This window comes from Fistularia commersonii, chromosome 16, assembly GCF_037954325.1.
Source record: "Fistularia commersonii isolate RoL2024-O1a breed Wild chromosome 16, RoL_Fcom_v1.0, whole genome shotgun sequence".
Taxonomy (NCBI): domain Eukaryota; kingdom Metazoa; phylum Chordata; class Actinopteri; order Syngnathiformes; family Fistulariidae; genus Fistularia; species Fistularia commersonii.
The window spans coordinates 9,694,021-9,710,001 of NC_141299.1; the positions used below are offsets into that span (position 1 = coordinate 9,694,021).

General features: G+C 39.1%; 1 protein-coding gene across 3 annotated transcripts in view; it reads left to right on the plus strand.

The window, feature by feature from the left end:
* trabd2b (TraB domain containing 2B) overlaps positions 1-15,981 on the plus strand; it is a 63,626-nt gene that overhangs the window by 24,126 nt on the left and 23,519 nt on the right. For all 3 annotated transcript variants that reach the window (XM_086161905.1, XM_086161906.1, XM_086161907.1), the window contains exon 3: positions 14,271-14,417. In XM_086161905.1, the coding sequence (XP_086018031.1) occupies positions 14,271-14,417 (147 nt within the window). The remainder of the gene's footprint in view (positions 1-14,270; positions 14,418-15,981) is intronic.

Here is a 15,981-nt window from a genome sequence, read left to right on the forward strand (position 1 = left end):
TAAATGTATGTATGATCAACTTGTTTTGATTTATAACAGTCAGGCTAAGTCAAAGTACTGATAGCAGGGTATCAACTTTAAGTGTTTTATTTTAGTATCACATTACAAGAGTAGATGTATACATTTGAGGTTATAGCGACTGGTATGTTTGTCAAGGTAGGAGAAAAATCACATGCTGAATTTCAAGTATAGGTCATCACGAGTGTGGAATTAGTCAGTTTTATAGATTGGTTGATATTAAGATTTGTTCCCATCTGTGCACCAATGGGGACCTTGATTTTCAAGTAAGTGATATTGTGCCAGCAGCTCCTGTCTGTTGCTAAACAGTCGGTGGTGCCTGTTGGGCAGAGAAGTTGAAAGTAGTAGGTTGAATAATACAAATGGGTTTGCAAGTAATAACAGTTTGGGAGATGATTCTAAATGGATCGTAAATCTGTGAAAAACACTGGGTTATCACTTACTGCTCTTTCTGTGTTCGTGGCAACATGTGAGACCCACATTTTTAAGTAGTAAGTACCAAATAGTTACTAAGGGAGCCACTCTCGTGAGATGTGAAACATCTTAAAAAAACTGAACAAGTCCAACATTTTTACAAGTACCTTGACCTGGATGATTGACAACCTGCGCCGACGTATAAAAAAGTAATTTTTTGCATGATATGGAGCCTTTAACTTTAAAAGGGAAACACACAACACAACCTCCTTCAAGAAATGTAGTTCAGATTTGAAACTTTCCAGATCTTACCCAGATGGGATGCATGTGTGAAGTAAATGTCAGAATAAGCTGGATGAGACATTAAAGGTTTGTAAACAACAAGGCTTCTTGTGCAAACTCCGCTTTATTGCCAACTGACTCATGGAGGTGCTTACTCCAAAGGATTCACAGTCACTGTGGGTTTTCCTGGCTTTTTAACATGCCTTGAATGAAATGAAAACATATTGGATTCATACAGTTGATGCGAGTGAGCGCAACATGGTTACCAAACATATGATTGGAATAACAACATAATTTTTGACTTTGGTCCAGTTATTGATTTTATTTGGATTTCACTCGGCAGGGGATACAAATTAGTTTTATTTTTTGCTCGTAAAAAATGTATTGAATTTATTTTTACGAGAAGATTTGTACTATAGCAGGAATATGTTATCCATTGTCATGCATCTCCTTTTGAAATATTTCAAGTTGGCTAAATACACTAAAGTCTATAGAGATGTCATATATATATGTGTGTGTGTGTGTGTATATATATATATATATACATATATATATATATATAGATAGATAGATAGATAGATAGATAGATAGATAGATAGATAGATAGATAGATAGATAGATAGATAGATATGTGTGTATATATATATATGTATATATATACATATATATTCTGCTACCTGCTACCTGTTCAGCTTCACTATGGACAGCAAAATAAGAATTTCATTGAACAGAGAAACATGTTTCCAGACTGTACATATGACAATAAACACTCTGAATCCTCAATCTAGAATCTTGAAAAAAGTCACCCCAGTCTCTCACACACACATGCAACTCACCTTCGAAACCACAAAGTCACAAAGTCACAAAGTGAGCAAATTGAACGCCAGATTTTGCTTCAGGGACATAATAAGTAACACTAATCGAGTTGTCATATTACTGTATACTTTTGGGCTGTGCAGTACAGCGTCCTGAAGTTTGCTCTCTCTATTCTGGCCCCCATCTTTGACCCTTCTCCCCTCATCATGTCTAATTCATCCCTGCAAGTTTTGGATTGAAAGCAAAGGAAGCTGTAACTTGTGACATTGAACTTGATTAGTTTGTTGTACTGATTGATTTGATGTTTTGTCCATGCATTCCTTTGTGGTCTGTATTTTCGCAGATGTACATCTGTGTGTTTGTGTGTGTGTGTGTGTGTAATAATGTTCAGGGCTTTAAGATGAATGTAAAACATTCAGATGTAGAATATTTGAATTAATGTACTGAAATCTCTACTAAATGCGTGCATGTACCCACACACACACACGCACGGGGGGAGATGGAGCGGGGAGTGGGTAAAGTCGTACACATTGGGTCTGTGTATTGCACTAAGTGCTTCAGGCTTCTCTATGTATTTTTCAATCTTGTCCTCTCTCTCCCTTTCTCTCTCTCTATGCCTCTGCAGCCTGAATGTGCTTGCATGAAATTGCTGATTTGCCGTGAAATGGTGTGCTTGTGTGGGATTACACTACTTTTGCTTCAGCATCAAGTCTAATAGACCCGTGACCAAGGGGAGCACAGAACACGTCTGGTCCACCTCACCCGGCTGCTCTTGTTTCTGTGACAGTCCCAGTATAGAGCAAAAAGGGAAAACAGTTGTGACAACAGGCACATATGGACCCGTAAACAGTATCCATATGCATGCACACATGTCTGCAAGCACTGATTTGCAAGTGCAATTCCTCAGAAAAAAGACTTTGTGCATGGAAATTGGAGGATGGGGGAATGAGAGAGTTCACATTAAAATCAGATTAACCTGAATTGTGAAAGAGAAAAATTTTACATTTTCCTTTTTTTTTTAGGGTCAACCAAAAAACAATGATATACTGTGCATATTTTGATATGATGAATACAGAATAGATTTTTTCTCAGCCTTCAGCTGAAAAGTAATTGATTCAAGTGCAGTAAAGCCCAGCTGTGTGAAACAAAAGTTGACATCAGCTACAACAGACTGGAGGTTTCTTTCCCTCAACTCTTTTAATCTAAGTGTGGCCTTTTAGAGATTGACTCAGTGATGCCTGACTTGCAGCAAGGTTTTTTTTTTTTTCCTTTTTTTTACCTCTCACAGCTGCTCAATGATTCATTTGACTTTTGAGGAGGAGACATTCTTTTGCTCTCCTCATATTTCAAAATGAGATTTGCCTTTAGGTGACGGAATAGATTCCTATTGTTCGGACCATTTGCAAGAAAAAGTGGCGTATGATCACTGTCACCGGTGTTTTTGGTCTCCCACTTTTCTTTGACACCCACATCACCGTGGACTTAAGCTTCACCTTCTGCCACTGTCATCTGTCTAGGACCTGGTTTGTATTATATATTGGCTCCTCTGGATAAAAGGGACCACAAAAAGAAATGGTCACATTGTGAAATTGTTACAAATTTAACTGCCGGATTAACCTTTACTCTTGCTTCCATCTGAAATGCTCATATAATTGAAGTTATCACATCACCATTGATTTACTGACACTGACTAGTGACTGAAGGAACTGGAGTGCAAGATTAGAACTCCACCGGTGAGAGCAGTATAGTTGAAATTCATAACATATGGCAAATAGACAGTATTTCCAAATCAATTATGTGTCTACTCCTACTTAAAATTAAACAAATTGAGCAATATCCCTCACTTTACATTTTTTGGGGGGGAAGGATCCTATGTGGATATAAAGAGAGACCCTTAGACTTTGGGGTACGGGAAGGTCAAGAAATGGAGGGGGCAGGAAAAAGAAGGAAACAAATTGCTCTATCTTCTGTTCTGTACATGTAATGGCTAAATGTAATCATACATTATACTTCATGCTAAATCTTTTCTGCTTTTGCTATTTCTTTTTTCATTTTTACCCCATTTCCAGGTGACAATTTGGTGACTCATACCCTGCTGACTCCCCATTAAGAGTCAATTATGAAATTATGACTCATCAGTTGGATTGGAGATATGTTTTCTAAACAATAGTCAGTCCTGTACTTTATGGTACTCAAAGATGTTTAGAAATTCTGACCGTGCTACTCAGCATTTTTGGGGTTAGCACAAATGCAAACCTAAGCACAAACAGTTGTTGAAAAAATGATTTATAAAGGGAAAAAGGTGTTGACTCTGTTCAGCATTACATCATTTAAAGTGCATCACAATGGTGCTGCAGGTGTGCCTGACAAACACACACGTGCACCCATACACACATAGAGATAATTCGCTGTGAGATTTTTTTTTTGAAAACGAACATGACAATATTCATCAATGCTTGTTTTTAGTTTAGATTAATTCCGTCTTCCCACAGTGTGATTCTGTCATGTCGACCATTAGCTGTAAAAAAAATCCCTTTTTCGGGGGGGATGCCATCCCATAAAAGCGGACTGCGGTGGTTGTTCCTGGTCTGAGGTCATTGACTCATGTTTTACTCATATGTTCATGAGCTTCCCTACTCCCTTTCTCACGCAAGCATAGATTTCTCACATTAAATCTGGTGGAACTCAACAAGATATTTTCTTACAAGTATAAAGTAGTCTGTGAAATGTGTGGACAACATGATATGGTTAAAATGCAGCATTTTAAGGATAGTCACTCGACGATCAATGAGGCCTAAGGTCAAAGGTCATTCAGTGCCCCCCCTGTACATTCTATAAATAAATGTAGCGAGGTGTGGGTTTCGCTCTTTAGAAATATCGGTTATTGCTCAGTCAGCCTTTCGCGGTAACAATGGCTGAAGCCCGTTCAGTGTCATTCACGACTTCAACTTTGCTTTTCCCAGTCAAGGGACCAGAGGACGCCTCCGGAATGCCACGGTAATCGAAAATGACCAGTCAACTGACAAAACACATACTCTGAAATAAATTTGATACTTAAGGATTTTAAAGTAATGTTCTATAAAATATGTCAAAAATATATTATGTCCAGTTTATCAATGACACATTTGGGCTTTGTCTAAGACCTAGGTAATACAGGACGTATGGCTTCCTGGAAAAGCTGTCAAAGTTTATAGCATCCTATATGTTCTTCTTTCTCTTCTTTTATCTGTTCCCTTTTGGGATTGCAACAGCAAATCATCTGCCTCCTTCCAACCTTCTCCTCTGCATCCTCTCCGCTCAAACCAGCTAACCCCATGTTCTATTTTGCACCATCCATAAATCTCAACCCTACACTTTTGGTAGCTTCTTAAATATGATTAAAGAAAATTAACATCTGAGGGAAGCGGTCATTGGTTCAGATAAGTGTTTGAGACATTAAATCATATTTTAGGCAACAAAGGGTTGTTGTGGACCCCAAACAATTCCCGCTATAATGAAGGAAATAATGCATTATCAAACAAACCAATACTCCATGTTTCCCCTTTTTTTTGTTTGTTTTTTTATTGGGTGATTTTTTTCAATAGGGTGAAACTACATTTTAAAGAGCGGGCCCAAGCATCATTAGGGGTAGCATTCAAAACCTGCTCTTCCAACACCTCATAAACACAGAAGGTGTTACCTTCCTCTGCAGTGAATCTAAAGGGAATATAACAATATTAATTTTTCTGGACCGTTGCCGTGAAAGCGTGGGCCACACTTTCAAAACAAAATTTAATAGACAAATCAGATTGTTAACACTGACTCTGGGCAAAATATAGTATTTATGGTGAGAGATGAGCTACATGCCCTTCATTAATGGATCAGTAATACTTTATTATAGTCTCTGTTTACTGGGGAGGCAGGATGGTGATGATGACTTGTATTAGTGGCTCTGCCAAGTTAAGCAGTGAGATTTATTTGTGCGCAAGTGAAGTTTGGGCAACACCCACCTCCACATTCACTGGAGACTCGTCAGAGGAGGCAGAACGGGTTGGATCCTGTATGTTTTGTGAGAACAAAAGTGTCTGCAAAGAGAAAAGTGTGAAAACTGGCCTGAAGTAAGTGGCAAGAAAACAGTTTAGTTTAAGTCAGAAGTTCTGAGACATTTTTAATATGTAAATACAAGGATATCTCCATCATTAGACCCTCACATTTTGCCTCACAAAAATAATTTTAAAAAAAGGAGGAAGAGAATGGAGCTTTCAGGCAAGGCAGTGAGCGGCAGGCTTCTGCTACTCAGATTGTCGCCCTGGTAATCCCTGGATTTCCTATACTGAGAAAGGAGGTGGACCAGGCAGGGTGAGAGACTTAGTGAGACAAAGTAAAGCAAAGAGAAAAAGTGATGTGTGAGTGTGTATTAAATCATTTGTGTATGCTTATTGGTGGATGTGTTTATAAGAGTTCATGCGCGCAGTGTTTAATGTAGTATTAACAGGGATAACGTTTTGGAAGAAGCAACGTCTCTCGGTCACTGCAGCTCGTGCCAAATGGGATGAGTGAAAGGGCTGCGAACCGTCAAATAAGCAAACATGCTGAAAGGGCGCCAAGTGATTGCAAAAGTGTTTTGGTAATCCTCTGACACTGGAGAGCTCATTTAAGTTTTTTTTTTAAATTCTTTTATATTGTTGAAGCTTTCTTCGAAAGCCCTTGACAGTGTGACCTTATTATCTGGAGAATCTAGGCGAAGATGGTCTGAGAAGATGTTTAAGGAGACAACAAGGAAGCACTCTTGTGAGACTCTCCAGATTACTTTGATGTCGTCTAGCATGACACCATTTCTTCCCGCCGTCGGAGTAGATTTACAGATCAGACCACTGTTGTCTCTTAGTACACTTCTGTGTGCATTTAAACGCAACATGAAGGAAAATAGATGAGCCGTGTTTTCTCCTTTTATGGTCGTACACTTGGGCTTTGAAAGGAAAATACACTCAAAAAATGCTGTCCACCTTTTTGTGTAACTGTTCTTCTGGGACAAGGAATGGGATATCGCACTTCATCCTATTCTTGGGTTGCTCTGGATGTTATTTCAACTCTCTGCCTCCTTTCCCTCAGTCACCCCGGGGTGCTGTGAACCCAATCCCCTCTTGTCATCTGCTGCCGGAGCCTATGGGAGAAGCTGGCTCTGCCCTGGAGGAACCCAGCAGTGCGTGTCCTGGGTCAGGGGTCTCGCTCTTCTCTTGCTCTGGCAATGAAACTCAAGCAGCTCGGAGAGAGATGTGAGCGGTCGAGGGGAACACAACACCCTGTTGCAGTGTTTTCTTTATCAGGGACCGATTAAACGGCCAGTGATAAAAACAGCTGAAATCGCACACTGTTTGAATGGTCTGAATTTAGCGTGTTTCTGACTCTTGGAGTATCTTGTGCTTGCTTATGTAATATTAACTACAGTTTGCACAGGGAGAGCACAAACTTCTGTCAAGGTCCATTCAGTACTTTAGCATAGATGACATTTAGATCACCAAACGTGTTAGTTGACATACCTTTAAGAATTCAGTTTTTTCAAAGAATATAAAGACTTGCTCTGCAGCTATCTCGTGTGTAGAGTATTGTTTGTGGCATGCGATCCATCCATGGTGTATTTTTGCAGAATCCTTATGCGTCTGACAAGCGTAGAGGTGGATTTGGTCGATGCAAACCAGACAGGGAATATTTTGGCACACATCGAAAACACTCAGGGCTGTACAGAGTTTAAGGGAATTAGATGTACATTGTGAATGTCACTATTGTTGGATTTCCAAATTGAGCACTGAACGAACATTCAGTGATCAAATAATGCTTTGTATTTTGGTCTGTCTGAACTCAATTTAAAACATAAAAACAAGCAGACAGCAATTCATCCTTCTGCAAATTTGTGGTTATCGTCTGTTAAGTATTTACTGAAGTAACATTGTTTCTGAAATCAGTCCACCTAAGCCTCCAGACAATAAAGCAGATCTGAAGTTCATTTTCAATTTGTCACTGATCTGGCTTGTCTACAAATAGCCCCATTTTACAACTTGTAAATAGTGTAACATGCCGTGTTTAGAGCCTTCGGAGTACACAATCATTGCTTTTCAGAGTAGAATATTTTTTCTCATCATTTTGAATGTAAATCTACATGCTTGAGATCACTTCTCATGATATATGTTTCCAAATCCATTGACATACAATTATACTGCTATCCTTGTAGCAGTGAAGAGTGAAGACTCTGTATTGTAGCAGCACAGACTCTTCAGGTGGTTCGAAAATACAATCAGTTTCTAACAAGTGTTTTTTGCCTCCATACATTTTTTTACACCCCGTTGTCACTTTGTGTTTCTGTGAGGCCTCCAGGCCACAGCTTTGCTGAAACAGCATACCTTGTTTTTTGAGAAATCATTTACATTATCTGCCATACAGTACTTTTTTTTTGTTAAAAATAACACTGTTAATCCATTGACATATACATTTAAGTGTATAAGACCATAGTGTCATGGTGAACAAAAGCATTAGACATCAATGAAGTAGACTTATTAGCTCACTTGAATCAACTGGAAGTAATTTTTAAGGATTAAGACAAAGATGCTTCTGATACCTGAACTTAGACATAATAACCTTGGACTGGAGATGCTAGTGACATATGTTTTACGCTGTAAGGACTTGCACACTCTTCTAAATGCTTTGATGATGAAACTATTTGTTTGTGATGTAAATGTTGTGAGGTGTAGAGCAACTTGAAAGAGTGTCCTAACTTAATTTGCCTTCTGCAAATCCTGGTCTTAGCTTTTGAGTCTACTTGACTGTTTTTGGTTTACTGAGGATTGTGGATCCAAGATGTTTTATTAGCTTAGAAAGTAACAGTGTGTAAAAGATGACGAAACTGCCTCTATACTTAAAAAAGAAAAGGACCCCTGAGAATTACTTGAGCTAAGAGGTTCAAGAAGAGTTCAACACTTTTTCACTGTGTGATGAAACCTCAAAGGCCTGTTAAAACAGTCTCAAAAAATGTCATTTCTTAATATTAGAAAAAAAAAAAATCTGGATGTCATTGCTCCTATTTTGTTCAATTCTTTTACCCAACTTAAATTACAATGAGCTCTGCAGTTGCATAATTGTGTCCACTGACAGAAATCACTGAAATCTAAACCTGCTTGGCGCAAGTAATAGCCAACCAGAGCATCGCTGACAACTATTGTTTCTTTAAATAAGTATCACTTCTCCAATAACCCCTGTTGATTTTTAATGACTAACATAGCATTTCCTTTCCATGCTGTGAGGCCTCTTCATATTAGAAATCATTAATTCAAGTGAACAATTCACTTAAAATTTCATCACAGCAGCTTACAACATTAGGCATGCACAGCCGGGGATAGTTTGTAGGAGGCCTGGTTTCATTTTAAGAGGTCATGGGCTAAAAAAATGGCTCCAAACAAAAAGCAATAGATAGTGGTTTACCTAGACCAGGAGCGCGCAACTGGTCAATCTACTGTCTTTTAAAATACTGCACAACTTAAAAAAAACGACTCAGCCACAAGCCACAGAATACACTACAGTACAGGTGGCGTGGGTAGATCGCATGTTATTAAAAAAAGCTGATAGGCTGTCATCCATCCCCAGTGCAGCATTGATGCACATAAAGAATAGCCAAGCCGAGATCTCAATCCGAATACCATTCCACCATGACTGACGAACATTTGGAAGTGTGTTTGGGGCTGAACTACCTGTTAGTTTACTGAGTCCATTCAGTGCAGGAAGTCATCAGAGTCAATGGCCAAAAATGTACACAATTGTATTTTGCCATACATGTTAATGGTGTGATGCTAGGGAAACAATACAGATATCAAATATTAAGTACAGTTGGTATACACACACACACGTAAGTATAAATTATTTTGACCATTTTGATTTAGTCATTTTAAGAGTAGCTAGCAAGCCAAAAATGTGACCATTATTTAATGATATTAGGACCTTACTTTATTTAGTAAAATCAAGAGAAATACATGGATCAAAACCAGTCTATCTGCCCCTGATGGCATGGCTGATACCCATCACCTATGCCCGGTCTTACTCACATACTTTGTGTACTCACAAACCTAATCTCTCCACTTTGCAATCTGAGAAGAATCACCTCCATCTGTCCAGCACATGCTCCTTTCCAAACGAACAAGCCTTTATATGTAGTCCTTTCACACTTTAAACCCCTGCTGGCATCTCTTCTATTACTCATCCTCTCTTTGTTGTTTCATTTGGCTCGCATGAAAGTTAAATAGTTTCCCATTGTATAATGGAGTGAGGATAATGCATGACAATATAACAAAGTAACACAGTATTTTGATTACTTTCCCTTGTAATGGATAATCTAATATGCTTGTTTATAATAGGTATTCATTACTTGGTTGCCTTTCAAATAAACAATTGGTTGTTTGCAGCTGTGTGCAGAGTTGCTGGACTATATTTTCAACGAGGACCCTAAGACCTTACATTGTTTGTGTGACATTAGAGAACTGTTTGGTGCAAAATGTCCGTATCCAGTGAAGTCAGATAATGGTTTGTCAGATCCACTGAGAACACCTTTAGATTGCAAAGCGGGGCATTAGATTTAAAATTGATCAGAACCATCATTTAAAAATCTATCTCAATAGCTCAAGTAATTGTATATAAATAGTATGGACTCACATTCCCTCGTCCTGTCTTACTAATTTTTTCCATCTTTCTCAAAGCAATCCAAACGCTTGCACCTAAAACAAAATAAAGAAAAAAAAAAGGAAAAGTGTTTTACTTTAGTGAGGATAACAGCACAAAAAGAAGTCAAATAAAAGAAAAAACTGTTCTCAATACTTATCTAACCACTATAATCATTATAAGAGTGTTAATTTTGGTGTCTACAGTCTGACTCTTCCTTCTAAAATGTTTTAGCCAAAAGGCTTCTATCCCGTCACCCGCATGCTGAAATTCAGATTTAGTGAGATATAATAAGTGATTGATGGATCTGACAAGAGAGAGCTCTCTCAGTTCCAGCACCATGTCATCAGCACCTACTCATTACATGCCTTGACTTGTAACATCATCAAACAGGCCAACGCTATTCTGAAGAAAGCCAGGATGTATTGTTCAGCAAAGTCAGTTAATGCACTGTGCATACCTTGATATATGACATTTTTCTAACAAATGAAATGCCTTCCAGTTTGTTTTTTTTACATTATATTTTAACTTATTTCTGTCTAAAGTCTGTCCTCTTCCACTTTTTCCCTAATGCGTTTTTTGCGTGCTGCTTTTAATTCACAGGCCCAAACTCTTCTTCATCAGTATGCTCAGAGCTGTCTTTTTTTTTTTTTTTTTGGAACAGAGTCCAAGTCAGTTACTTTGAAAATAGCGGGTAGAAGAGCTCGTCTGTCAGACTGAGTGGACCACTTCACTTCAGCTTAAGAACACCCACTCCTTCTGTCAGCATGCATACACAACCGCTGATCCAAGGCGCGCACACGCACACACGCACACACGCACACACGCACACACGCACACACGCACACACGCACACACGCACACACACACACACACACACACACACACACACATATATTCACAATAATGTTTGCATTTCTCCCTTCCTCCTCCCCCAACCTTTTAACTTCCCCTGAGTGATTGACATGCTCTTTCATTAAGCCCAGTACATGCTTGGCTGCCATGGTTACACCTGTCAAGATATTCTTCTCCTGGAGACTGACAATATTGAAATAACAACCTCCATAGCAACACAGTTGGTACTGTCTTCCTATACAGACCCCTATGTCTGTCCCCCTTTTGCAAGTTTTGTAAGACTAAAAGGAACTATTGTGGCTGCAAAAATCAAAAAGCATCCTTCATATGCTCTTTCAGCTTTCTCTCTGTAGGGGATTATTGCTATTATTGAGAAAATGTTCTTGACATGACAAAAACGCAGATGAGTCAAAAATGTGAGGAACTGGATACTTGCTGGCTCAAATCAGATTCTCCATTACTAGAATCAAGCACTGTGACTAGAATTAGCCTCAAGGAGTTTTTTCTTGCCATGACAAGACACATGGGCAGACTTTCAAAACTGCCTTTACAAAATAAGTGGACAGGTGGAGAACCAATTAGCAATGCAAAAAAGAGATTTAAGAAAATAAAAATGTGATTCAGTTCTCTGCTCCAACTCATAGATGAAGTAATAATAATCATCATCATCATCATCATCATCGTCATTACTGTTTTCATCATTATCATTAAAAAAACATGTGCATCACTGAACATTTGACTGAGAAGCAACACAATCTCCACCAAAAAAATGCTTGCATTTGTAAAATATGGTATATATATGAATGTAAACAAATGCATGTGTGCATACATGGTTGTGAATGTGTGTGTCTGCCACATGGGGCTAAGTGGCCTGCCACTGTAAGTTCTCTCTAGTGCTGACAGAGAAACTTAGTTTCCTGCAGCTGATGAACGGCTGCTCTGCATCATGGATGACAGTTTATTCATTATCTTCCTTCAACTCTGTACAGACAGAGCCGGCCCTCGAGATCAGTTTGTCAGCACCCAAAAAAATAGGCAGATGCCTCCACATCAAAGCTTTTTCACTCCCAATGGTCCATGAAATTTCAGTCTCCTTCACGGGTGGATACTACTTTTTTGTCTTGTTCAGTTTATTATTTAGGTGAACAGGGCTCATACACATGATCTTCCCCAGTGTATTCAGGTGGAAGGGAACTCTGTTCAGTTTCTGCATTATTATTTTGGTGGAGGATCCACTGGTGCCAGACCATGAAGTCCTTAATCAGTCCGCTGTTGTCATCACCATCCATGATGAGTCAGGAAACTTCTGCTGCTGGCATTTAGATCTGCTGCGAGAGGAAGGAGTACAGGAATGGAGAAGGAACTGGCGCAACTCAAAATTTAAAGCTCTCAAGTGTAATGAACTGATCATAGTCAGATCTACAACAACACTTATGTGATATCTCTTTTTTTTTTCCTCTAATAAAAAAAATCTAAATAAATATACAGGCTTGCTCAAATTTCATATTCTTACTGAAACTGGACATTTAAGACACAATTTGAATAATCATGTTACAATTGTAATATAATCTAAATTTCTTTTGTTTTATGGTCTGTCCCTTCTCTCTCAGTCTGTGGCCAAAGACTCTGCAGGCTGATGTGAAATATGTGTGTGAAGTATTTGTAGGGGAACACACATAGTGCTCCCTAAAACAAACTCACGCACACTTATTTTGTGTTTTGTGTGTAGGAAACAGTGTGAGGTTGTTTTATGCAAACATTGCATTTATGCATCTGGCACTCAGGGCAGTATCAAAATCTAATTTGAGATGGAAATAGACATTGTATTGAGGTATACGGTCATTACTGAGCCAGCAGGAGGGCTGCTGAAATGGGAAATCGGGTGCTGAGATATGGGTTTATAAAAGTGTGGGGGACATGTTTTTTGTGAGAATGAAACGGTCGCTGGTTTTCTCCAAAATTGTTCCTACGTTACTTGCCTCTCAGCAAACATAAGAGCTGCACTGCGCGTGAAAAAAATCACATCATAAAGAATAAGTAGGATCAGACTCAACTATAGACAGATAAAAAGGGCTTATTAGACAAGTGGGGTGGATAGAAAGAGAGCTTATCAGAAGTATTTTTGCATTATGGAAAAAAATAAACCCAAAGCCTGGGTAGGACCTCCGAGAGAGGGAGAGAGAGTCACAAGGTTGGGCTTAGAACTTAGTTGTGATTATCCCAGTGGAAAGGTTACCTGGAGTTTAAACATTCAGTATGCACGATATGGGCACGATATAGGACTGCAAAAACATAACCTAATTGTTTGGATTATGACCCAGACTCTAGACATCAGACTCAATCAATTGTGCAGCTGCATCAGTCTTTAGCTGTTCCGTAAATCATATGTCTGCATGTTGACGCTCTCCCAGCAGTATTTTCCAAAGCAATAGTCAGGTTTCTTGGCGAATGTAATTAGGATCATAGGGTGGTGTGGTTTGAAGATATGATTAGATGAGTCACTTGGCGCAATCAAGTAAAACAACTGTAAAGCATTGGGGGGAAACTGTGTCAGTGCAATGTAGAAGTGTGTGAAACCTACTGTAGTTCCACTGAGGGTGGGAAAAAAAAATCTCCTCATCTTTATGCACACCTTTGATTCCTACAAGAGAGCTTAACAGTGATTGACAGCTATGTCCCAGTTGCGGGGCCAGTCAGATGTTGTCGGCAGCAGCCGGGTGTTTAACCCACACTGTGTAGGGGCGGCTATGCGCTGGCGTCTGCCGCACACAATGAATTCCCCCTAAAGTGGATTTACTTTTGATATTAATGAGTGTTGTATATTTATGACACCCTGGCCCTGGTGAAATAATGAGAAAAGATATTTTTGTTTTCTGCTTTTTTTTTTTTCCCTTCCTGCCTTTACGAGACTTTCCATGCCCTCTGTGGGCTGCTTTACCTGTAGTTAGCCTCGATGGAAAAGTGTATGAAAAAGTCCCGACTGAAATGAAAATGCTGCAAAAGAACTTACAATTCTTGAACTCTCAGTATAACGGTTTCATTGTATAATGGGACCAGATTATATTTTTTAAAGAGGAACACGGGCCATATGTGTACAGTTCTCCCCCTCATTGAATTCCTCTTGAGCACATAGCAGAGAAAAACTGGGGTTGTGGACAGAGAAACCAACCCTTCCTGTCTTTCTGTCTTTTTCTTTCTTTTATCAGGTGCTGTTTGCTTTGAACCAAACCCTCTTGCAGCATGAGGGGGTTCGGGCAGGCAGTCTGCAAGGCTCCTACACGACTGAGGACCTGATCACACACTACAACTGCGGGGACCTAAGTTCTATCATCTTTAACCATGACACAACACAGGTCTGTCCTACCGTGTGATTTCATAACAGCATGCTAATTTGCACAGAAACACACACCATTATTTGGTTGGCCACTACATATTCTTGTATTTGACAGGTTTTGTGTCATCGCACCCCAAAAAAATCTGTCTCGGGAGTTGAGACACGCTCAATAAAAAGACATGCCTCACTTTTTACTGGGCTACAATCTCTCCCTGCCAAGAAAGAGAAATCCCTCTCTTTCTTATATCATGATGTTTTTGATAAAATAAAGGAAAAAAATCAAAGGTAGTTACTTGCTGTTTCTGTCCAACCGAATCTGTACTGTCAGCAAAATTCCAAATCTGGGAGACATTTTATTTCAGTTTCTAGCCCTCTCACATGCTTCATTCTGCAGAGAGCTTTTGGCTTTCACATATACTTCACAAAAATTTACATTACCATCATAATACTTGTTAAGATAATTCATTTGATTGACTGTTTAACAACACTGGACCAGATGTAAAGGTGTGCAGCATCTGATTCCATCTGGTTTTACATTTTGCAGCTCAAGGTCTCAAAACACATATTTACAGACACCAAATGCAGTTTCTCTACAAAAACTGAGGGGCAACATTTAACTCCTCATAATCTGAGGCCCTATTCTCATTATTTGTGAAATGGCAGGTGGTGGGTAGAAGGTAATACACAACAGAATGCAATTATAACAAACACATTTCAGCTATGGATTCCATCAAAATCAATCAGTAAAGTCAAGGACAGACAAGGAAATGGGGATAAGAAGAAAAAACTAAAACAAAGCAGAAGTAGAAAAAGGTAGATGTCTTGTAAAAAAGCTTCCTTGTAAAAAGAGTGAAATGATGAGCTGATAGGGTAGTTTGCTCTTTGTAGTACAATATTTTACGAGCAAACATGACTCAGCAAATATTATGGAGTTAACACCATGTTGAAAGATCATATATGGGAGAAATGAGGAGGAAGAAATATATTGATAAAAACACAAAATTCAAAGACCGACCCAAAGATGTTTACAATCGGGAAGGTAACTAGGAAGTTACCTTCTCGATGGTAAACATCTGTGTGTGACTTTGCCTGGAGAGTCTGCAACATTGTGATTGTAGATAAGCAAAAGGAGAGCAGATTCAGCTGTACAGTTTATGAGAGCAGCTGCCAATTCTCTTTCCATCTCATCACAGGAAAAATGCTTATAAAGAATCATGTTGTACAGGATAAAGTAGCTCCGAAAGTGTTTTCCCAGAGATGTTTCAAGGGGTCCTGAGCTAGATGTTTTCTGTTATATGGAGCAACTGTTAGAGATGCACTGATCACAGGATCAAGACTTTTTATTAACCTCAGCATTATCATACAACATCGAACAATGAGCTGGACAAGACACCTTTGCTCAATCTTTCAAATCCATCTTACAGCAACTGCGTGATGGGGTTCATGTCAGAAGTAATTATGGTCAAAGTTGGACCGAACCACACTGTTTTTCAGTGTTAATGACCTCCTCCAAGCCAACACCAACCTGTTGCCCTGGAAAGAGACAGAGTCCAACTGGAACACTAGCTTGATGGAAGTCAACT